The sequence below is a fragment of the Thamnophis elegans genome, chromosome 2 (assembly GCF_009769535.1).
Source record: "Thamnophis elegans isolate rThaEle1 chromosome 2, rThaEle1.pri, whole genome shotgun sequence".
Taxonomy (NCBI): Eukaryota; Metazoa; Chordata; class Lepidosauria; order Squamata; family Colubridae; genus Thamnophis; species Thamnophis elegans.
In genome coordinates this window covers 93,747,359-93,770,172 of record NC_045542.1, presented here as the reverse complement: position 1 = coordinate 93,770,172, position 22,814 = coordinate 93,747,359, and the positions used below count along the sequence as shown (strand labels likewise).

The 22,814-nt window shown below is 36.0% G+C and overlaps 1 protein-coding gene across 1 annotated transcript in view; it reads right to left on the bottom strand.

Annotated features, from left to right (window-relative positions):
- The window catches only part of GALNT10 (polypeptide N-acetylgalactosaminyltransferase 10), a 54,125-nt gene extending 31,597 nt beyond the window's left edge, over positions 1–22,528 (bottom strand). Inside the window, exons 1-2 of the mRNA XM_032208872.1 lie at positions 22,186–22,528; positions 1,346–1,448 (exon numbers count right to left, since the gene is read on the bottom strand). Of these exons, the coding sequence (XP_032064763.1) occupies positions 1,346–1,448; positions 22,186–22,401 (319 nt within the window). The 5' untranslated portion in view covers positions 22,402–22,528. The remainder of the gene's footprint in view (positions 1–1,345; positions 1,449–22,185) is intronic.
- Positions 22,529–22,814: the final 286 nt, after the last annotated feature.

The window sequence follows — 22,814 nt, the reverse complement described above, 5'->3', positions numbered from 1 at the left end:
TTTTGACATACAAATAATCATACATTTTTAATTTCTACCATAATATTGAATCATTATTTGTTTTCCTGCATAAGGAAGACCAACTGTTTATTTTATTTTAAAAACTGAATGGGAATCTTTTTACCCTATGTTGTCTAATGCAGTGTTTTTCAACCACTGTGCCGCGGCACACTAGTGTGCCGTGACATAGTGTAAGGTGTGCCGTGGGAAAAACACCGCTGGGTGTTTTTGCCTCGGGACATCTCTGTGTCCCGAAAGTTGCTTTCGGGACACAGGGATGCCTCTATTAAGTCCCTGTGGCCCCGCGTTTACTTTAAAAACGCGGGGACTGCCAGGAGGTAGCGCACGCAGGGATGTCACTGACGTCCCATGCGTCCCATGCGTGCGCCCATAGCAACAATCGTGGAGGACCGGAGCAGCGAGGAGAACGCGCGCTGTCAATGGTGGTGTGCCTCATGATTTTTTTCATGAAAAAAGTGTGCCTTTGCACAAAAAAGGTTGAAAAACACTGGTCTAATGCACCAGCCAACATTTTTGTTATTACTAAATATATATTTTTATTAAAACCAGCACAAGTAAATTGGATATGATTTGTTTATATAGTATACTAAAATAGTGCTTTTGTCATGGCTACTGTAGCTTCACTCATATTTTTGTCCCCTCTGTTCCTCTCTCTACAAATCTCTTTACTTCCATTTGTATTCTCCTCCTTCACATCATATTCCTTTTTATGTACAATAGCAGAGAAAAACGGAATTTTTACTCTGCTCCTGACGATAACAGTATAATTCAGTTCAGTTTTTAAAATCTTGTTCTATGTAGTTTTAATATGTCAATTATTTTTAGGCCTTTCAAACTCATACTTTTAATCCTTATCACCCGTCTCTTTTCCAGTACTAGAGTCATATCTAGAATCGTTACTACTAGAATTTACTACTGGCACAGCTGGTGCATTTCCACACAGTTTTTATTTCCATTCAACTAGACATGGGATGGCACTAACAAAAGCAGATACAGAAATGAGTTTCTAAGGACCTATGCCATGCCCTTTGCTGTTATTTCCAAATTTCCAATGAGAACTTTGGTTTGGCATTTTTCCTGTCTCCTGGAACAAACAAGGCTCTGTGGGGGTTTTGTCTCTGGTGAGTGACATAAAGCATTAGGAATTGAGTGAAGTCTTGTTCAATTTCTATTCTGGACTACTAACTTACTTATAACTTGCTAATTTTTAAAAAAGTGTAAAAATGGTAGTTTCTTTTGTGTTACATGAACATATCCACTAGTATGCTGCATTTAGTACTATTTTGCACCTGCATGAGTTAAGACTGAGTTGAGTTATACAAACCTGTTCTCTGCAAATCATTCTTTATAGCCTCTCTGTCATGCCAATCTTTTTTTCTTTGTCGGTTACCAAGGTAAGCTTCATTCCTTTGTCTTGCATGGAAGCCCTTTAAAAAATATGATTGCTGTTATAATTTTGTAAACACACACAAAATCCATATTGAATATCTGACAAACCACATTTCTAAGTTATATTTTATGTACTTTTAATATTTGTAACATTTTATTTGATATTTCATATAAGAACTGCAGGATAAAAAAATGATTATTTGCTGGGTTTCAAGTTTCAAACCACTCTCTATTAATTCACTAGGTACCGTTAATGAAAATATTATTTCATATACCGGCCTCTATAGCTACACTATGAGAATATTCTTGATTCCTGATAAAAGATATTCTTTGTTAGGCAACTTAAAAAAGTGATTTAACCCTAGACACTGTATGAATCAGTAATATTACTATTTACTTGGTGAGGATTTGTAAAAAGTCAAAAGTTTACAGACTATATTGTAACATTATTGTCTTAATATGAAATTTTGACCACATTATTAGACAAATGATTTTTGAAATCCTAGAATTCGACTTGCTTGTAAAATCTTCAGAGCTTCATGTTTCTTTCATGTAAGGATGGATACCCTTCTAAGTTTACTATAAGCCATTCACAGAGAACAGGGGAAAGAATTATAGTCATAACTCTTGGTTTCCTGAAGAAGGCATAATCTATTTAAACACTTTAACCCTTGGTATTCTGTTTCTATATAAAGGTTTTGCAGACTTACTGAAATTCTTGCTATCTACTTGGGAAATGTTTGCATACATTGTTTTGTTTACTGTTATAAATACTAAGGATGAAATAGAAAAAAAAGAAATGGTCTGATTGGATGTGTACCAATTAATGTTTGAAATAAAAATTACATTTCTATTCTAGATGATGTTTTTTAATTGATTTCTTTACAAAGCGAAATAATTTCCAAAATCTGAATGTATTTTGCAAGTAATTTCAAGGAGTTAGTTTTAATGTTTTTCCTTCAACATGATTTTGCTACTTTGTTGTCACTATAGCCAAGTCTAAGTACAGTACAACTTTTGATTTAAACCTTTATTAACAAATCTTAGTCCACACATGAATCGGATATGTTCCAATGTGCAAACATAGAATTCCATTAACATTTAAAATCAATGTCTCAGCTATAACAATTATTGTACTAAAATATGCTTTATTGTTATTAATAAGGTATGTTTTATTTCAATATACACTATATTGCCAAAAGTATTCGCTCACCCATCCACATAATCAGACTCAGTTGTGAGTGAATACTTTTAACAATATAGTGTATTTTAACATACATGTTTTCTATGGCCATTAGTTAAGAAATACTGTGATACACTAAGTTTGCTGCCTCACAAAAGGAATCTGATGTGCCTGGAGATTTCCTCTGCCCTGCAATCACAGCCCAAAAATATCTGTGTGCTATCTCCCCTGGATTTGCTGTTTGGCAAGTATATATGCACCCAAACCACCCTGGTTTCCCATTGGCTATCTAAATTCACACAAGATTTGCTTTCACCACGTTTGTGGATTCTCTCCCCCCCCCCCCATCTCAAATCTTCTACTTCTCTGTATCGGACGGAATCTTTCTTTCTCTAACTATTTCTTTCTTGCGTTCTATTTTCTCCCAAAGCCTTCTCTAAGTTAACTGATTGTACATCCTTGGGAATTAGATACTTAACTGGTATCTAATTATATCAGATTCTTATTAATATTAAAGGCCAGTACCAATACAGATTTCAGCTACTTAGGCATTTTGTTGAATCGGCTTAGAACTTCAGGATTCTAATGTTTGAAATGTCTTCATAGGACTAAGCGTGAAGCCCTACAGCTGGTGTACTCTTCAACACTGTTGCTCTTCTGGTAATTATCTCTCAAAGAACGCTGACTCCACTGTAATATCAATATTAACAGTATAATTATTTTAAATAGTATGAAGTCCCCACACAGAGCAAGTATGCACTTAGTTATTTGAGATTCTTGAGAGTCTTTATTGATTTCAAAATTAATATAGATAGGTCCCTCTTTGTTTGCCAGATGTTGGTTAAATCCAGAAGGATAACTTTTACATTATTTGATGTACATCATACTTTTTAAAGTACAGTTTTAATAGCAGATAATGCTATACTATAAAGAATTAAGTGCTATGCAGCTTCAAAAAATGTGAAAAAAATTAATTTATGAGGAAAGTGGGTTTTAGAGACAGAGAAACAAATGAAAGCAGCAACATTTTAGAATTTCTAAAAGGAATCGGATAAGAGTCCAGATTTATCATCTCTTGTTTCAATATGAAATATCTAACTTTATGAAGGAGAACATTCAAAGCAATTTTACCAGTGCGGGGATAATAATTCATACAGACTGAAAGATTTACTTATTAATAAAACAAAATTGAAGTCCACGAAAATTTTCTTCGGAATATTCAGAGCCTCATCATTGGTTTCAATATCTACTGATCAGTTATATGTTCCTGAATGAATTACAAAAGCAAGGAAAAACAATAGATTTGACTGAATTAAAAAATAATAATCACACAAAACCCAGGTAATTTATTGGGATTTATCTTTATGGCTAGTGAAGGAGGATTCAAAAAGTGAATAAGCTAAGCACTGTATAATACAGAAACTGAATACACCAATAATATACTATAATGGGAACATAAATGGAAGAAAAGTATAAATTTTACCATTAGAATTAGAGAAAATTAGTATAAGATGTTCTGCTGATTGTGTGTTATTCTAGTACTGATTGCTAAATTAGACAATTCATTTTCTTAAAATTACTGGAAATGCAATATTGTAGCCAGATTAGATCATTCTTTCCCATTTGGGGACACCACTCTAAGTTACAACAATTCTGTAAAATGATTTATTATACAACAAAAACAGATTTGAAATGTGGATTTTTCTTTTTAGCTTATCATGCTTTTATTAAATTATTACAAAACCTAATATTCCTATAAAATATATTGAACTCTTTTAAATACAGTAACAGCTACTATAAAATTCCATGCTTCTGATCAGTAAGCAAGAACCATTCCTTCCATAGCAAAATAATTAAGTAAGTTATAGAAGTATGCAGCAATATCAAAATTAACTACTTACTTTAAAACATTTTTGGTATAATAGTTATGCCAACTTATTTTGAAGTATTATCTTATAAACAATTTCATACTATATCCAACGTCTAAATGTTAAGATTATAACATTCCACAAGTGTGACAACATATGTCCCATTAGGTCATTGTTTCAGAGATATTTCCTTGCCTAAACAGAGAAACAGAATGATTATTGGTGGGCACAAAAGCAGCAGGAATCAGAGTGATTTCCAAATTCCTGTTGTCTTCCTCACTGATTTCCTTGTAGGAAGCTGGCGGGGAGTGTCAGAAATAATATGACCGCAGCTGACCGTGGCAACATAGTAATGCAGTAGTGTAGCAGTATTGAAATGGCCACAACGTTATCAAATTTCAATCCAACTGGATTGAAGTCATGGGTTCTGTATTTTAGAAGCATTCTATAAACTAGTGTATTTGAGACACCTTGGTCCAAATATTGCTGCATTATGATGGACCATTTTTCCCAAATGAAGATTACAGTCAATCAGAAAGACTCAAGAGTTTTACGGTAGTAGAAGATAGATAATACAAAAAAATAAAGATGGCTATTTTGTATGATATTGATATATGTAAATAATCTGATTGATAAATGCCCACTAAATTCAATGTGATTACTTTTTCATAAATCTGTTTAGGACTATCACCAACTCTTTCTTCTTGCACCGTAATTACTTGTACTCCAACTTTCAGGATAACAATCCTTCTAGCAATTTACGAGCATTGTAACTAATTATGTATAATGTAATAACTATTACTTACAAATGAATTTATAGTATGACTATAGTAGCAGCAATGGTCCTGTATGGAAAGAAAAATCCTATATAGGTGGTTTCTGGTCTTGACCCTCTTCCCTCCTCCTCCTCCTCCTCCCAACGCTGCATGTTTTTATCCACAGCTACTGAATTATCCGTTCAACGGTATAGCTAGGTAAATATAAATCCACATTTTTTGAGTATCCAAAATAGAAGTACAATATCTATATATTTCTATATCTCTATCTATTAATATCCCCCATGTTAATTATATTGTATTGACTTAATTAAGGCAGAGATCTTAAAAATGCTCACTATGCTCAATTTTAAGCTCTAGCCTAAAACACTGAGCCATTTTCGACTGTTGAAATAATCCCTATTATACAGCTCTGACATTCTGTTTTAAACAGATTTAAAACAGTTAAACTTGAAATTAAATTAAAATCAGATTTTATTTCTGTTTAATAATTATTAATTACCTAGTTCTTTCTTGATCTACGTTTATGCATTTAGATATGATCTGAGGGCACTGAGACATAAAATTCTTAATTTTTATACAAATGAATATTTACCCCATTGTTTTCACTCTGTTTATACAAACAGACACAAATGGTCCTCTCTATGCAACTGTCAGCTGAACTGCAATCACTCACTGGAATAAATCAAGGTTGATCATCCTGTATTGCCCAATGTTATTAGATGTTCCTAAGGAGTAAGTATTTTCTTTTCTTCTCTTCACAGAAAGCTTTGTAGTCCCAAGGGGAATAAGAAAAAGAAGCAAATTAAAAAAGCAAGAGAAACAGGCATCAATGCCAAAAGAAATAGATATTGGAAGAGATGCTGCTATTTGTACCCTTTGTTCAAATTACTAGGGTCCGGGAGGCAAGTTTCATGAAGACACATAATTGATAATTAGCAGGTTTCAAGGAAACATTGGAAGCATGTTTGTCTCAAGTAATACTAAGAATAAGATTTAAAATGGTGCATCAAAATAGCGTGGTAAAGAAAATTAAATTTTAGTTTATAATTTCTCCTATTTATTCTTTTTTTTAAAAAACAAAGCAACCTCTTATTAAGAAAACAGGGTTTCTTACTAACGGATGATTCAAGCTGGGTGAATCTGCCAGGGAGACAGCAAAGGAAACTCTGAAAACAGCGGGGGATGCATTAAAGCACTCGACCCAGAAGTTTGAAGAAAGGCTCAATTAGTTTCTGAAGTGTGAACATGCAAGGATACAAGTGCATCGAAAAGGGGTGAATTATCAAGATAGGATGTTGTGTAGAGAGTACTAAAATAGATTCATTTTCTTTCTTTTTAACAAGGGGCACTAAACCTTTCAGGAGATGTTAGGTAAAGAATACAGATGTAGAAAAAATGGTGGATGAGAAAAGTAGTGCCTGTCTGAACTGTTTCCACTTGCATTTACAAATGTTTCTCTTTGAAACTTGTAACTTTTCCATTTAAAAAAATCCCTGTTTTTTTCTTCCAGAAAGAATTTAGACATTTGATTATTCCCATCAATAATCGAGTAGTATATTGAAATAATTATAACACAATATCTAAAAAGCAGACTTGGGAAGCAAGAAATCTCTCACTTACTTCACTTCACACTTATGTACTTATTATGTGGACTTAAAGCTTTGCCAGCCTCAACTACCAATAAAGCCATAACACAAACCTAATTTAGGGCTTCACTTGAAAATTGCAACAGGTACCTTAGTGCATATAAGTACAGAATATTGTCTTCAATATAAGTTGTCTTCAAATAGAGTTTAATTCGTGGCTATGTGGATACAATCATGTAATTTTCTTGCAATAGCAATAGCAGTAGACTTATATACCGCTTCATAGGGCTTTCAGCCCTCTCTAAGCGGTTTACAGAGAGTCAGCATATTGCCCCCAACAATCCGGGTCCTCATTTTACCCACCTCAGAAGGATGGAAGGCTGAGTCAACCCTGAGTCGGTGAGATTTGAACCGCTGAACTGCTGATCTAGCAGTAGCCTGCAGTGCTGCATTTAACCACTGCGCCACCTCGGCTCTTGCATGATATGGAATCAATTTGCTATAGAGTTCTTGGAGGGTTCCCCCAATCCAACTTCCTATATGTAACCTTGGGATTCTTTATTTCAACCACATAGTATATTAAAGATCTTTGGGGGATTTTGTCTTTGGAAAGAGAAACTAATAGGAGTAAGAATAGTCATTTGTAGCAGAAATGCATGGGCAGATAGATACACTACAGTATATGTGTATGGCAAATATTCAACAAATGTTTCCCTCAACAAGCAGCCCAAAAGACATATACAAATTACTCAGCTCTCTGACATCAGGTAGTGTAGGATATAGGCAAAAGAAAGGAAATTCAATGACAATGTGAATGTATTAGAATTATCCTGAATTATGTTCCCAATGAAGCTAAATGTTCATGATTATTTGAATGCATGATCATTTGGTGACCATTTGAAGTTACAATGGACTGAAAAAGTGACTTATAGCCATTTTCACACTTATGGCCATTTCAGCATCCCCATAGTCACATGATCAAAATTCAGATGCTTGGCAACTGGTAAATATTAATGATGGTTGTAGTGTCAGCTTGTTTTGAATTTCTAAATATTAAAATATAATGGGTTAGTGCAGACTTAATGATGAACCAGTGTTAATACCTACAGTATGTCTTGATTGTTTTTTTCCTTGACCCAGATGTCATTGGCTGCTCTGCATAATATTCTATTTCTCCATAAAAGTACAGTACTTTTAATATTCTGAAATATGTTCCCCATGCTTTGGAGATTCTTGGGATTTATGAAAATTAACCGTTCCATGCTGCATGGATGAACTTATTTTGATTTCTGTAAAACCCCAGGAGGTACAATCCATTAAAATGTAAATTTACTCTGGTATCTTTCTTAATTTTAAATTAAAACATTTAGTAAATATTAAATATATACATTCTAGACATACACTGTTTATGCTTCCTAATTAGTGAGATGAGGGAACAGAATGTTTGACATATAGCTACTAGATTAAGCTCTTAGTTTACAAGCATGCCTAGAGTAAAACTTGCCTTTGATAGTAATATACTGGAGAAAATGTGGTAAAAATGACTGACATCCTGTCATTTCCATTAGCAAAGAATTGGACATAATTATAGGTAGTCTTCCACTTACAACATTTAACACTTAGCAACTGTCTCGCTTAGCAACAGAAATGTTGGGCTCCCTTGTAATCATAAATCGAGAACTACCTGTACAGCTTAGTCTGCACATATATTAATCAATTAAATTTATTTATTTATGCCCTAGTTCAACAGATACAGGTAGTCCTCAAATTACAATAGGTTACGATGCCCCCCCCGCCGCAAGATACATATGATCCGATTCCAAAGTTTTGATGACAAGGGCGCTCCACTGCAGTCATGTGGCAGCATTTTGGGTGCTTGGGCAGCTGGATGGCATTTATGGCCATTTGCAGTGTCCTACGTAACCACTTTTTCTGTTTTACACTTTTAGTTTTCAGCAAAAACACCCCAAAGCGAACATTGGGTTTACATAACAGCAGTGACATTCACTTAAACACTGCAGATTCACTAGTGATTTGCTTAACAACAATTGTAAAAAAAAAGATTGTAAAATTGGGTCAGTCACATGAGGATCTGCTTCACAAGCACCATGATTTATGACCGTAACAGGCAGGATCCATAATGGTCATAAATTGATGACAATCTGTAATTTACAATTGCAATAAGAGAAAAACTGTAATCAACATAATCATAAATGGGCATGGAAAAAAGGGAAAGAATGAAAGTAGAATGACTCTATGAAGAGAAAATGTTTCATATGAAAAAAACATTGGAAAGGTAACTTTGCAGGAGAATGTATAGAAAGGAAAAGTATATATGAAAGCTGCTTGGAACAAAGTGAAAAGCAGTTAGAGAGTACCTTAGATGTATGTGGCGATATGCTAATGGAAAGTATGAAAAAAATGATACAGTGGAATAATTAGATGAAAAGGGCTAAGGATGAGGGGGGAAATGAGAGAATGACTGCAGCAAAAAATGAGATAAGAATGTGTATAACATGTGCAGACAGGAAAAGATAGTTACAAAGAATGTGATCAAGGAGTATCTATGGAGCTGCTTTTTGTGGGTGGCTGTACAATTTCAAGTTAATAAGTAAATAAAGTAAATAAGTAAAACATTTAAAATGTATACAGAACAATCTGAGCAATTTTATGACATAATACTGAGAACCAGTTTAGTATTGTGGTTAAGGCATCAAGGTAGAAACTGCAAGACCATATTTTAGTTCCGCCTCATGCACAAAGCTTTTGGCCAATAATTTTTTATTGACACTTAAAAGGAGATAATGGCAAGCCACTTCTGAAAAACCTTGCTAAGAAATCCACAGGGACTTGTCCAAGCAGAGTCAAAGAATTGGCTACAAGATGAGTGGCTAAATAAGTAAATAAATAAATAAATAAATAAATAAATAAATAAATAAATAAGGCAGGCAGGCATGATTTAATGGAAGGGGAAAAAAAACACCACAGAATGAATTTAGCTATTTTTTTTCTTTTTTCCTAACTCCTACCTGTATATATATTTTTACTACTTCTTATATTTTATTTCATAATATTATTTACCCCTAAAAGGAAATGGTGGGATGCTACCTATTTGTGCATGAAAAAAATATTATTAAAATCTTACAAGTAATTATTCTGGTAAATTAACTATCAGGGTAAATATAAAATGTACGTGTAAACATAGAAAGATATAACAGCATCCAACAAAGCCTACTTTAAAACAAGACTGGTTTCGGTAGAAACCAACAAATTTAATATTTTGGAAGGAGTAGGAGGAAAAGAAATGCAACACATTCAAAATAGCACAAGAACCATCTCAAACAATGAAAATGTCCCATACTTTTTCCTGACACTTCTTCAAAATCAGATTTGGCTTGCCCAAAATACCACTGTCTGATTTTTTATCAGTTCGCACACCTTTCTAGCTAGATTTTCTAGCTTGATTTTTCATTATTAAAACAACCCTATAATACAGGGATGGGTTGCTGCCAATTTTACTAACGGTTCACCACCCTCGCATGTGCACGGCAGATAAATACTGCATGCGCATGCACTGTCCAATGTAAATTGTTCTTCACATATGTCCATTTAGTGGACTGTGCGTGCGCAATCACTAAAATCCAAAATGGCGGCGGCGAGGGAACGGTTTGTGGGCGTGGTAGATCTGGGTTGCTGCCAGTTCTGCAACCCAGGCCTGAATTCCACTATTGGTTCGGCCGAATCAGGCCGAACTAGGAGCAACCCATCTCTGCTACAATATCTTCAAATATTCTAAACAAGTTTAAAAACTTTGATCCAAGGGGAACAATATCAAATCAGACTAGAAATGTATAGGCTAATTTCTTAAACTCTTTGCATTCTAGGAACAAAACTTAAGAGAAAAAGAATTACCCAAGAGGATAATTGTACATCCTAAGGATGTTATTCCTTAGTCTACCCACAAGGCAGACCCCTTAAGACCATGATGGTGAATCTATGGCACGCAAGCTCTTTGAGGGCATGCGAGCCGTTGCCCAGATCAGCTTCATCGCGCATGCATGTGTGCTTCCTGCCAGCCAGCTGATTTTCGGGTCATTGCTGTACATGTGGGAGATGAATGCACATGTGGGGGAGAGGGCAGTCACGCACAGATGTGCATGGGTGGGGGGAGCACGGGGGGGGTGCAGTGCACCCCCCTGCACCCCTTTTTTGGTTCTGGGAGGCTGTAAGGAAGCCTGCTAGACCCAAAATGGGGCATGGGGAGGGTGTGTGTACATGCATAGGGGGTGCGGGGGTGCATGGGGAGTCATGCATGCATGTACTGGGAGGGGGAGGGGCACATTGCATTATAGGTGTGGGCATGAGTCCATGTGCTGTCACATGTGCATGCACAATTTTGGCCCCCAAGGAGAAAAAAGGTTAGCCATCACTGCCCTAAGCAGTCACAAATAAATATCTTCATATTAAATTCATGGGCAAGTAGATATGAAGATACTTTAGGCACATGTAAAGGCACATGTAAACTGTGGGAGAAATAACACGTAACTATATATATATATATATATATATATATATATATATATATATATATATATATATATATATATATATATATACATACACACACACACACACACACACACACACATACATACATACATACATACATACACACACATATACATATATATATTATTTGTGCTGATAAATAAATAAATATATATATATATATCCTGAAGTACAGTTATCTGTAAAATAAGCAAAGAACCAACAACTGTTATGTGTTTCTCAAAGACGTAAAATCTGAAGAAACACAAGTATTAAAAGTTATAATTTTTGAACTTTCTGCATTGTTATTCAACTTTGGAAAAAGGGTGGAAAATTATTTTCAGATTTTTCATATGGATTAGATTACTTCTCTCACTTCAAGCAGAACTATATGTTGCATTTTTAATTTAAAAACTTACTTTTTAAACATATTATTGTTTTATTTTTTAATATATTACCATCTAAGCATATTCTTTCTATATATTATTTTATGATGCTGGGCTTGGACTATAATAAAGAATCGAAAACCTGTCTGCAGTTTTCTTTCCGTCTATTTGTCAGCAGCATTTTAATTCTTGTATTGGGGTTTTTTTTTTTAAAAAAATCTTGCTTTGTGGGTTAATTTCAGCCTGAGAATGTGCAGATGGTTTCTAATTTACATTGACTTTTGTGGAGATGTAAGTTTGGAAGCAACTGCTGGAGGTCCATTAAATCCCTTCATTGCAAGTGTGGGTAAATTAGAAACATTTCCCTATCAGCAAAGGTATGCAGAATATTCTTCTGACAGCACTTCTGCATACCATTAAAGGATGATAATTAACCCAACACTAATATTAGAAATCTTTGTCAATTTTTATTTATTCATAATGATGTAAGTCATGTTTCAGGAATAACATAATCTTCTTTTTGTGTTTGAACAATACTCCAAAGATGTTTTGACACTGGTAACTCATTCGTGCAGGATAACTATAATTTATTGCTGTGCTCTCCCCCCTCTACACACTGCCCTTTACAGTTTTTAAGTATATTTCCTTTCAGAAATGTCAGGCACTAAGTAGTAGTTTATCTTCCCTGCCAACAAAGTGGAAAAACATCTGGCCCTAAAGCATCCATATGACTTTCTACATGATACGGAAATGTTCCTTAGCACTAAATCTCTACAAACAAAAAATGTGAATATAAAATCCCAGAGCTTAATTCACGTAATCTTATTGTAATATCCTCTTCAAAATATATTTATAACCCATTCAAATGTTGCCAAACAACTAGCTTTTAGAAGTGCTTGTTAAAATCCATAAAACAGTTATGTATTAAACATCTGGAGTTAAACCTTACAATGCACACTGAAGCTAGAAGTGCCTACTGTATTCATTTTTTGAAACTGAATCGAAATCAAATAATTAAAACCAACTTCATTTACCTCATTGCCTCTGCTGTAATTAATTAATAGGATATTAAACATTATCAGCATTGGCCATAAAGGTCCTGTTTCAACCATATATTATTGGGGAAAAATACAGTGTTAAGCTTATTATTATTTATAGAATGCAAATATAAGTCACAATGGATTTCAGAAGAATAACATAATGAGGAATTAGACATGCACATTTGCAAATGTTGTAGACTTTCATAATTTCTGGAATTGTTGATGCAAGAATTCAGGTTCCCCTCTTCTCTAAATTTCTTCAGAACCTCCTATTCTTTACTATAAGCAAAATTAAATGATATCGCATAAAATGTTAAGTAAAAACACAGAAATAAATTCAAATGTAACTTTCTGCCCAGTATAAAAGTCCTAAAAAGCATAAATTTCTTTTACATACTGTATTAGAGTCTTATCTACATTTAAATGCTGTCAGATTATTTTAGCTTGTTTTATACTTTAGTAATTTATTTCTATTCAGGCAACAAGAATTCATTATTATACATACTGACTACTTTTCTACATTTGTTTAGGATTCAGGCAGAATAAACATAAGACATCACTTTGACTTATACTTTTTTCTTGTCAGTATAAATTTATCTACAACTAGTTGAATAATCAGGAGGTGACATCTAGAATGACAAATTGCTGTTATTAATGGAGTCTTCCTATTAATGTTTCCAGCCAGCAGCCATGCTCTTTCTTTCAAGATCACAGGTAGTCCTTGACGTACCATTTAAGCCATTTAAGTCCAGAGTTACAATGGCTCAGCAAGGTGTTTTATGATCCATAAAGCAATTTTGGCCTTCGTAAAACAATCTCTCTCTCAGTCGTGTGAGTGTGATCTGGTACTTGGCAACCTGTTTGGCACACTGGTTGCCAAGCACCCCCAGAAAGTCAATGAGGAAGCTGGTAGAGAAAGTTGCAGGGTGCTGCTGCCTGCCAAAGGATTTTCCCTCCCTTCTATGTATGGGGGAGGAGGGGGGGAGTCCTTCATTAGGCTGCAGAAATGAAGCTCAGATCATCAGATCTTCACAAGCGTTGCTTCATTTCTTCAGCTCAGTGCAGAGGGTAGAGGAACTCTTGTGGTGGGCCGGACAAACAAAGCAGGGACCTTTGTGATCTCCGCTTCTTTTTTTCAGCCCAGTGCAAGAGATTCATTTTGTGCCTGGAAGGGAGTTGCGTGTCCACTTTCGGCCCCATATGCTTAATGACCACAATTGGAAGATCTGGGATTGCAATAGTTGAGCGAAGCCTACTGGGGCATCTCGCTTAATGACTGCTTTAACAAGCAAGATCCCAATCCCAATTGTGCTCATAAGAACTGTACACTAGTCCTCCGATACCATCCCATCAGAGCACTTTAGTATTATAGAGTTCTTTTAACCAAAATGTCCTTTTTATTGAAAATGCTCAGTCCTTCTTATGCTTATTTAGGCTCCTCCTAAGATATTTGTTCCTGCAATGCTTTTGGGAAAGCTTTTGTTCCTAAAATACTGCAGTTGTGGTAGTGCACTTGAAGCCTGCCCCTCATGTCTAAATGTTCAATGTTGCACACACAAATGGTTGGAACTTGGATAGTATTCCTGAACCCATCATCCTGTCTTTTTGACCTCCCCATGGACACAGATGTATGTCGTAGGAAAACCTACACTCAATTCAATCTCAGTCTTTGTTACATGGATACAGCAATATTTTCTTAGCAACAGAATTAATTTTCCGTTGCCTTTTCTATCATAGTTACAAGAGAGATACAGATAGTCCTTAACTTATGACCATAACTGAGCCCAAAATTTCTGTTGTTAAATGAGACAATTGTTAAGTGAGTTTTGCCCATTTTACAATCTTTCCTGATGCAGTTGTTAAGTGAATCACTGCAGTTGATAAATTAATAACCCGGTTGCTAAGTGAATCTGGCTTCCACATTGACTTTGCTTATCAGAAGGTTGTAAAAGGGATCAAATGACTCCAGGACACTGCAACCATCATAAAATTGAACCAGTTGTCAAGCATCTGAATTTTGATCATATGATCATGGGAATACTGCAAAGGTCATAACTGTTTGAAAAAAGGTCATACAGTGCTGTTGTAACTTTGAATGGTCACTAAATGAACTGTTGTAAGTTGAGGACTACATGTACTTACAAAAACACTAGAAATAGATTCTAGTTTTTTAGTTAACATTTATGTGATTGTGTCAACGATCAGTAGTCAATAATCTTTTTAGATTTTTCATACAATCAATTTGCTAGCTTCATGAAATTTTAGCCATTTTGTTTTATATTATTTTTATTTATTGAGGAGGAATTGCTTGGTGCAATCTTTGGGTATCATAAGCATCTGGCAAATAACTCTGAATACCAATCCCTGTACACACAGAGTAGTAATTAATTTCATTTTTTCTGAGTAATTCAATGGCATTCAAAATATTTCAGCTAATGCTAACCAAATTGGTCAGTGAGACCAATATTTGTGAAATATTACAGCAACAATAGTGGATTATCTGTTAATCGCTAAAAAGATTAGAGACTTAAATGAAAGTCTCACTGCTTCTCTATGAATTTGTCCTACATCTAGAGGTATTATTGGAAGTCTTTCTTTGATTAACCTATATACTGTCAGAAAACAAGAAGGCAAAGGCATTTTCTATTATATTACTCAGATTTTGTAATGTTTTTTCTAGAGATTTTTCATCAAATACTGTCCTGGTATTTTGCAGGGGCCAGGTAAAGCCATTGTTTGCATAAACTTCAATTATTTTGCTTCACCCACATTCACAGAACCTCATATGAACAGATTAAATATTCAGCTTCCTGAAAGCATGGCTCAGATTCTAAGCCAAGACCACCAGTTATGGTTCTTTTGTAGACCAGGAAATTCTTGCAAGAGTGACTTGATTGTCATACAATTGAACTATTTTATGTCGAGTTGCCTTTGAAGATGACTAGAAACTGAAGTTCATGCAGAACAAAGCAGCCACTGTTACTATGTCTATTCTGAGGTTAATGCATCAAGTACCAATAGACTTTTGGTCCCAATTCAAAATGCTGATCATTATCTATAAAACACTACAAGGCACACATCTATAAGGACCGTCTTGCCAAATAGGATTCTGCCTATCTTGTCTGGCTAACTAGACATGTTCTACTGGGAATTTGCCTCATTGGTGTAAAAGATATCCAGTTGGTTTCAGTGATATCTCTTCTCTGCAACAGCCTTCAAGTTTTGCACTACCTTAGTATAGTTGATCTTGATTTTCTAAAGGTACTGAATTTATTTCAACAAGTTAGCATAAATTATTATTATGTTTATGGCTAATATATCATTATGTTGTTTTTGTTGTATATTCCTTGTTGAGCATTGCCCAGACTTGTGACTGGGGGAGTATAGAAGTGTTAAAAGAAAATAAGCTAGAAGGCCTTTTAAGAAAATAGGGGACTGGAACCACCGCTCAAACCTAAATTAGGACACACAATGCATGACTAAACTATGTTAAACATCATATTACTATATTATTTCAATTTTTAAAGACGTATGTTATAAGAGTCTACAAGACTTAGTATGCCAAAAGATAACCTTATCAAATGTACTTTTTAAAGTAATTATATTAATTAAGTAATATAAACTGCAAATCTTTATATAATACAAAAGCATTTGTTTGAAATAAGCTATATTTTGAGAAAAGTATTACACGATTGGTTATGGATTTTCATTGAAATTCTTCATAAATTTTACCCAGTAATACCAAACCTTTCTAAAATAAATCCTGACAAAACAGATGAAGCAGCAAAAGGGAGAAAAATAATTTATTCAAAAATCCAGGTGCACTCTCTTTTCAAATGTGATTGCACTGACAAGTAGCGAGTACTTTTCTAGTGCCGGGACACATTATGCAGAAATGCTTTCATTAATTTGTTCAAACATAAAAAGTTTGATAAGAATATATGAAGCACATCCAAAATCTTCATTCATTGTTCTCTGCTTTTAGGTTTGTGGTGAATCAGTGCCACAAATCTCTATTAAAACTTTTAAATATCTTTTCATATATGGGATAATTATATTCTACAGCATTTTATTTCACTCTTCTTATTTTGATTTTTTAAAGTGGAATTGGCTCAGAGAACAATTACAGTTAGTCCTCAACTTATAAGCAGTCATTTAATGACCGTTTAAAGTTACCATGGATTCCCCCAGAAGGTACTTAGGACCTGGTTTTGAAGTTCTGAAGTCTGCACACCCTGATTTGGGGCATTTGACAATCAGTCTACATTTACTGCCATTTGAGGCGTCCCATGGTTACACAATCTCAATTTATGACTTATTTTGCCTGCATTTACTTCCAGTTTTCAGTGAAATATGCCTATTGGCTAAAATGGGTTAATGACTGTGGCATTCACTTAGTGACTGTGGCATTTGCTTAATATCTGCCACAAAAAAATCTTAAAATCTGCCATGGCCACTTGGTGACCCATTAACAACCAGCATGATTTACAATCATAATTCCAGGCTCATATAATCCTTCCATATAATAGAACCATGATGGCAAACCTATGGCATGTGCACCCTCTCTGTGGGCACGGGAGCAGTTGCCCCAGTTCTGCTCTGCCACGCATGCGCACGTACTTTCCACCAGCCAGCTGCTCATTGGGTCTCTGCTGTGCATGCGTGGGGTGGGGCATATGTGTGTGGGGCGGGTATGCATCCTGCTCAAGGGGCAGGACCTATGCAGGGGGCATGCTCATATGTGGGGGTGCATGTGCATGATTGGAGGCAGGGCGCATGCGCAGGGGGTGTTAACACATGGCATTTTGGGGATTCGGGCACATGCACGCTTTTGGCACTCGGTCAGGAAAAGGTTAGCCATCACTGTAATAGAAGGACAAGTCCTAAAGTATTGTCATAATTTAAATGTTTATTTAAGAAATATTATATGAAAAAATCTGAATTGTCAAATGATGTGACCTAATTCTATCTTGTTCATTAATACTATTACAATTACCACTAGAACCACAAAAAGTGCTTATGATAAACTACCAAGGTAATATATCTGAATTATTTATGACCTTGCACATTTAAGAAAATAATGCACCCTTTAGAAAAATGTTAAAAAATATTTTTTAAAATACAAAACTCCTTGTAAACAATACATGAATACAAAACTTAATGTAAATATGCATTTATTTCAAAGCACTTTATGAAAATGAGCACATGATTAGATTCTAAACAGAATCAATTCTTCCCCAAATATATTAAGTTAAAAATTAACATTGTGTCAGTAATGAATATGTCATTTGTAAATATTGGGATTAACAATCTATGTACCAAAGAAATAAACTGCTCTAATCTAAGATAGTGATGGTGTATCTTTTGGGCTCAGCATGTCTAATTTGATTCTGCTGGCATGACATCACTCCACAAACAAAGGAGAGGCAATTCTCTACGTAGTTATTTGAAAAAATAATGTGTGGCACTAGGTATTATATAAATAAATATCAAATAATTCCAAAAATAAAATAAAAGCACAACAAAGTCAGTTTGGAGGGTTTCAAAAATAATTGTTGAATGTTGGGAAATGCTTGCATTGTGTCCCAAAATGTCGTGGCATGTGATCTTTGACACACGTATCATAGTTTTGACATCACTGGTTCTAGAAAAATAAAAAACAAAACTGTAGATTCTTACTTTTCTTCTGTTGCTGCTGCTTTATTTTGTTAAATTGGAGGTTCTGGTGAAAGGATCATCATTAGGAAAAAAAAAAGATCTATCCAGAATGCCAATCATTGTATTTCAAAACATAAATTTTGATACCTTCATAGCTGCAAATCCTAAGAAAGCTCCTACATGGGAATATTTTAAATATATTTATAGATAGAAAAAATGCTTTTAAAACCTAAAAACAACTTTATAGCTGATCTCTCTGCAAAAAGCGTTAATACAGAGGAATGATATGTTGAAGTACTAAACTTGTTTTACTTCCTTTATCAATGTGTGTTCCAATGAGAATAACACTTGTATTATTAGTCTGCATGGCTTGGACCATGCAATTTATGAACTACCGTATTTTTTGGAGTATAAGACACACCTTTTTCCCTCAAAAAAGAGGCTGAAAATCTGGGTGCATCTTATACACTGAATACAGCATTTTTTGCCTCCCGAAACCCCACTCCTTCACCAAAATGGCTGTGCAGAGACTTTAGGAGGCTTCCAAGAGTGCTCCTGCGGGCTGGGGAGGGCAGAAATGAGCGAAAAATAGGCCAGCCCCCAGGAGCACTCTATAAGCCTCCTAAAGACTATGCATGCCCTTTAAAAAAATGGGCCCATTTTCGTGACAAACAGGCCATTTTTTGCTCATTTGGGGGGGGCACCCCCCAGGAGCACTCTACAAGCCTCCTAAAAGCTATTCATGTCCTTTTTTGGGGAGGAAAAGTGGGCCCGTCTTAGCAAAAAATGGGCTGTTTTGGGGAGGTCTGCAGAGTGCAAAACCTTTTTTTAAAAAAATTGCCTTTTCAAAATCTTGGTGTGACTTATACTCTGAAAAATATGGTATAAGTGTATATTTTAGCAATTATGGTTTGGCAAGTGTGTTGCAGGTTTTCAACACTAATTCATTTTTATTTTAATGAAATAATGAAAATGCATTATTTAATTATTAATAAATGAGGCAATATAATATCTTTAAAACTGAGTATTCACTACTCGATTACTTTATGCAGGAAATCAATAGGTAAATGACAATAACCATTACCATTTTTATCATACAAGAATAGTGTGCGTATGTATGTACGTATGTATGTATGTATGTATGTATGTATGTATGTATGTATGTATTCATTTATTTATTTATAAAGAGTTTCTTGTTCCATTTTTTATTTAATAAGACATGACAAGGAAAGAGTCAAACATATAAATAGTTGGACTTCCCAATCATTTTATTCTTATCTATAGGACTAGAACAAAACTGGCCCAGACAGTGCTTATAAATCTACAAAAATTGTGGAGTCCACATTATGCTGACTAATACTAATTTATCACTGAAATGTCTTATATATGATGCATGGTAATCTACATTCTCTTTCTTTCTCCTGATGAGATTCAGAAGACCCACATCTCTAAGTAAAACTGTTCTTTGTGGATGACAGGTGTTATTAGAAAATGTAGATGCTATTAACTTCTTTAACAATTCTGGGAAGCTCACAAATACAGTATAATGAACAATCAACATCTATAACTGATACTTTTGTAAAACTATTATCCAGCATTTGATGTGGAGAAAGAAAAAACACTTATACATGAAAGCAGTAATTCTATCAGAAAATTGCAAACCCAGTAGAAAGCCATGTTTACTCACTTCTATTTCAGTTCTAATTTAAAGATATAGCTAGGAAAATGCTTGAAATAAAATTCTGCATACTCATAATCTAAATTGGGAAAAAACAGATTTTTCCTTTTATATCTTAATTTTGCTATCTTCCTCAAATCCAAATGTATATAACAAATGCACTATTTCAATGGCTGCTTCCTTCAGAAAATCATTAGTCCTTCTATTACAGTTTGTAAATACTTTGTAAGGACTGGGTTTTTACTGTTAAAGGCCTGGTTTGAACATTAATACACCATTAATTCTGGTTTTATGTGGATAATATATTAAATGGCACAAACTCACATGTAATATTTTTTCAATTTTTATACTCCTTGCAGTCACACCAGTTATATTGTATGGAAAGGTAAACTGACTTCAAACAAAGCATGCAGATACTCTGCTTAATGTCAGAACAGAGAATGACAATGAACACTCACACCAGTCTCTCTTTCTCAGAACGTACAAATATAATTCATTGGACACTGGTTAATTTTACACATAACATTTAGTTTAAAAATTATTTCTTAAAATTTGAAATATTGCATGAAAACAAGAAATGATGAAAGCTTGAGCTTCAATATGAAGTTTAGAAGTACTGTAGTGCAATGAAATCATGGTGTGTGATCAGTGACACGTCCATATAAATTTCCAGCACACATTGAATAGCCTTGCTAAAATCCAGCATTCATTAATGTCAGTAGTTTCTATATAGTTATATTTCACTGAATTGTGTCTTATTAATTTCTGGAAGGCACAAAGAACACCATTAACCTGCTTGTATCTTACAGTATCAGAATGTTTTTAACTACATATAGCATTTACTTTAGGGAAGAAAAGAGCAGATTCTTGTTTGCTTAAAAAAACCTTGAAGAGTACAGGATTGCAATAACATACTATTTCTGTAACAGTTTCAATATTTAATAAGATAACCCCATCAAATCAATCTAATCTATATGTACAGTTTTATTCAAAAGTAAATCTAATAATTTTCTTGCAAATTAAACAGGAATAGAATGGTAAAAATAAAAACAAATTATCATAAGTGTGATGTTATTTCTCAGGTTCCTTATGGCCAGAACTGAAATCCTACATGGGACTTTTAATTGGCTTGTGTAACTTGAACAAAAGAGGCTTTAGGTACAAATGATATACTTAGTTTTGTTCTTCTGATATTTTTGTATAGAGTTATGGTCTCTTTTACTGTAAACTTACCAGCATCATTTTATACAGTGAGATGGGTGTATTGATCTGGTTAATAAAAAATTAAAATAAAGCTGACAACCATAACTCAACTAAAAAGAAATAGCAAGGGCATCAAGTACTGTACTATGAGTTTCAAATCCCAGAACAGTTCTCTTTTGGAAAACAAACAAACAAACTGCTCAACAGAAGAGAAAGCCCCAGGGAATCACTATCAAGAGAAGAGGAAATGAAATTAAAAGGACACTACAATTTCATTCAAAGCCAATGGGGCCGGGAGTGGGAAATGCTTTTGGAGACTAATTTGGGGGGACACTGGACGGTCCGCACACACACGGGACAGCTGCAAAACCCCTTAATTTCATCCTCATTTATTTGTTCCCTAAAATAAAAGAACTTCTCCCGCCACAAATAGTCGCCGCTGGCCTTTCCTCTCGAAGAGAGAGGAAACCAAGACCTCCAACTATAAAAATGCTCTCTGACCCTCTCTCTCCCTTCTCTCCTATGGGTCAAATTCAAGCTTCCCTGCTTCTTCACATCCCCTCAATTGCCTCCCCCCCCCCGGGTTCATGTCCGCATTCACTTCTCGGATCCCCCTTCTCTCCTTTCTATTGAGCGGCCGCTCGCTCACCCCAAGGGAAGCCAGGCGTCCCCTTCCGTCCTTGGCCCACAGAAAGGGCGGAGGAGGGCATAGTGAGTGGTCCGCGTTTTTTTGCCGCGCCCCCCCTCCCCGCCGTAGGATCTCCCCTCCCGTCCCTTTTCGGAGCGGAACAAGCCTTTCCTGCAGGAGGGCAGTAGAGGAAAGGCGCCTCGCCGCCACCTTCTCACCTGCGCCTCCTCTCGGGCTGCGGCGGCTGCTCCTGGCGGCGCCCCCCCGCGGGCTCCCCCCGCAGCGCCGGCTCCCGCTCCTCCTCGCCCATCGCCGCCGACGGCATCCAGCTGCCGCTCCCGGTACAGCGCCCAGAGCCCCACGTTGGGGAGGAAGACGAGGGCGGCCAGCGCCAGCCCCACCGCCTGCAGCAGCCGCTTCTGCTTCCGCCGCATCCGAGACGCCGCCTGCGAAAGGGGCTAGCGCGAGCCCAACTTTCCTCCCGCGCTGAAGCCGATGACAGCGACGCTCGAGCCCCGGCGCGAGGCAAACCCAGCCGCCAGCTCAGCCAGTTCCCTCCGTTTGGCAAGGCACTTCCGCTCTGGGGCGGGCACTCCCACTCGTACCGCGAGCGAGTGAGGAGGGTGGCCGCGCAAAGCCACGCCCACACCTCGAACTGGACCGCGTACCCTCGCTTAGTAAGCTCGTCGCGGGAGAGGCCACGGGAGCGCGGCGGTCCGCTAGCTTACCACCCCTGTCGCCGGGCTAATGGTACCGGCCGCGCGGCTTTTTCCCCTTGGGGGCAGCAAATGACCTGCCCGGCCCAAAGCAAGTCGGAGGGAGGGAAAAGGGGGGGGGGATTTTAAAA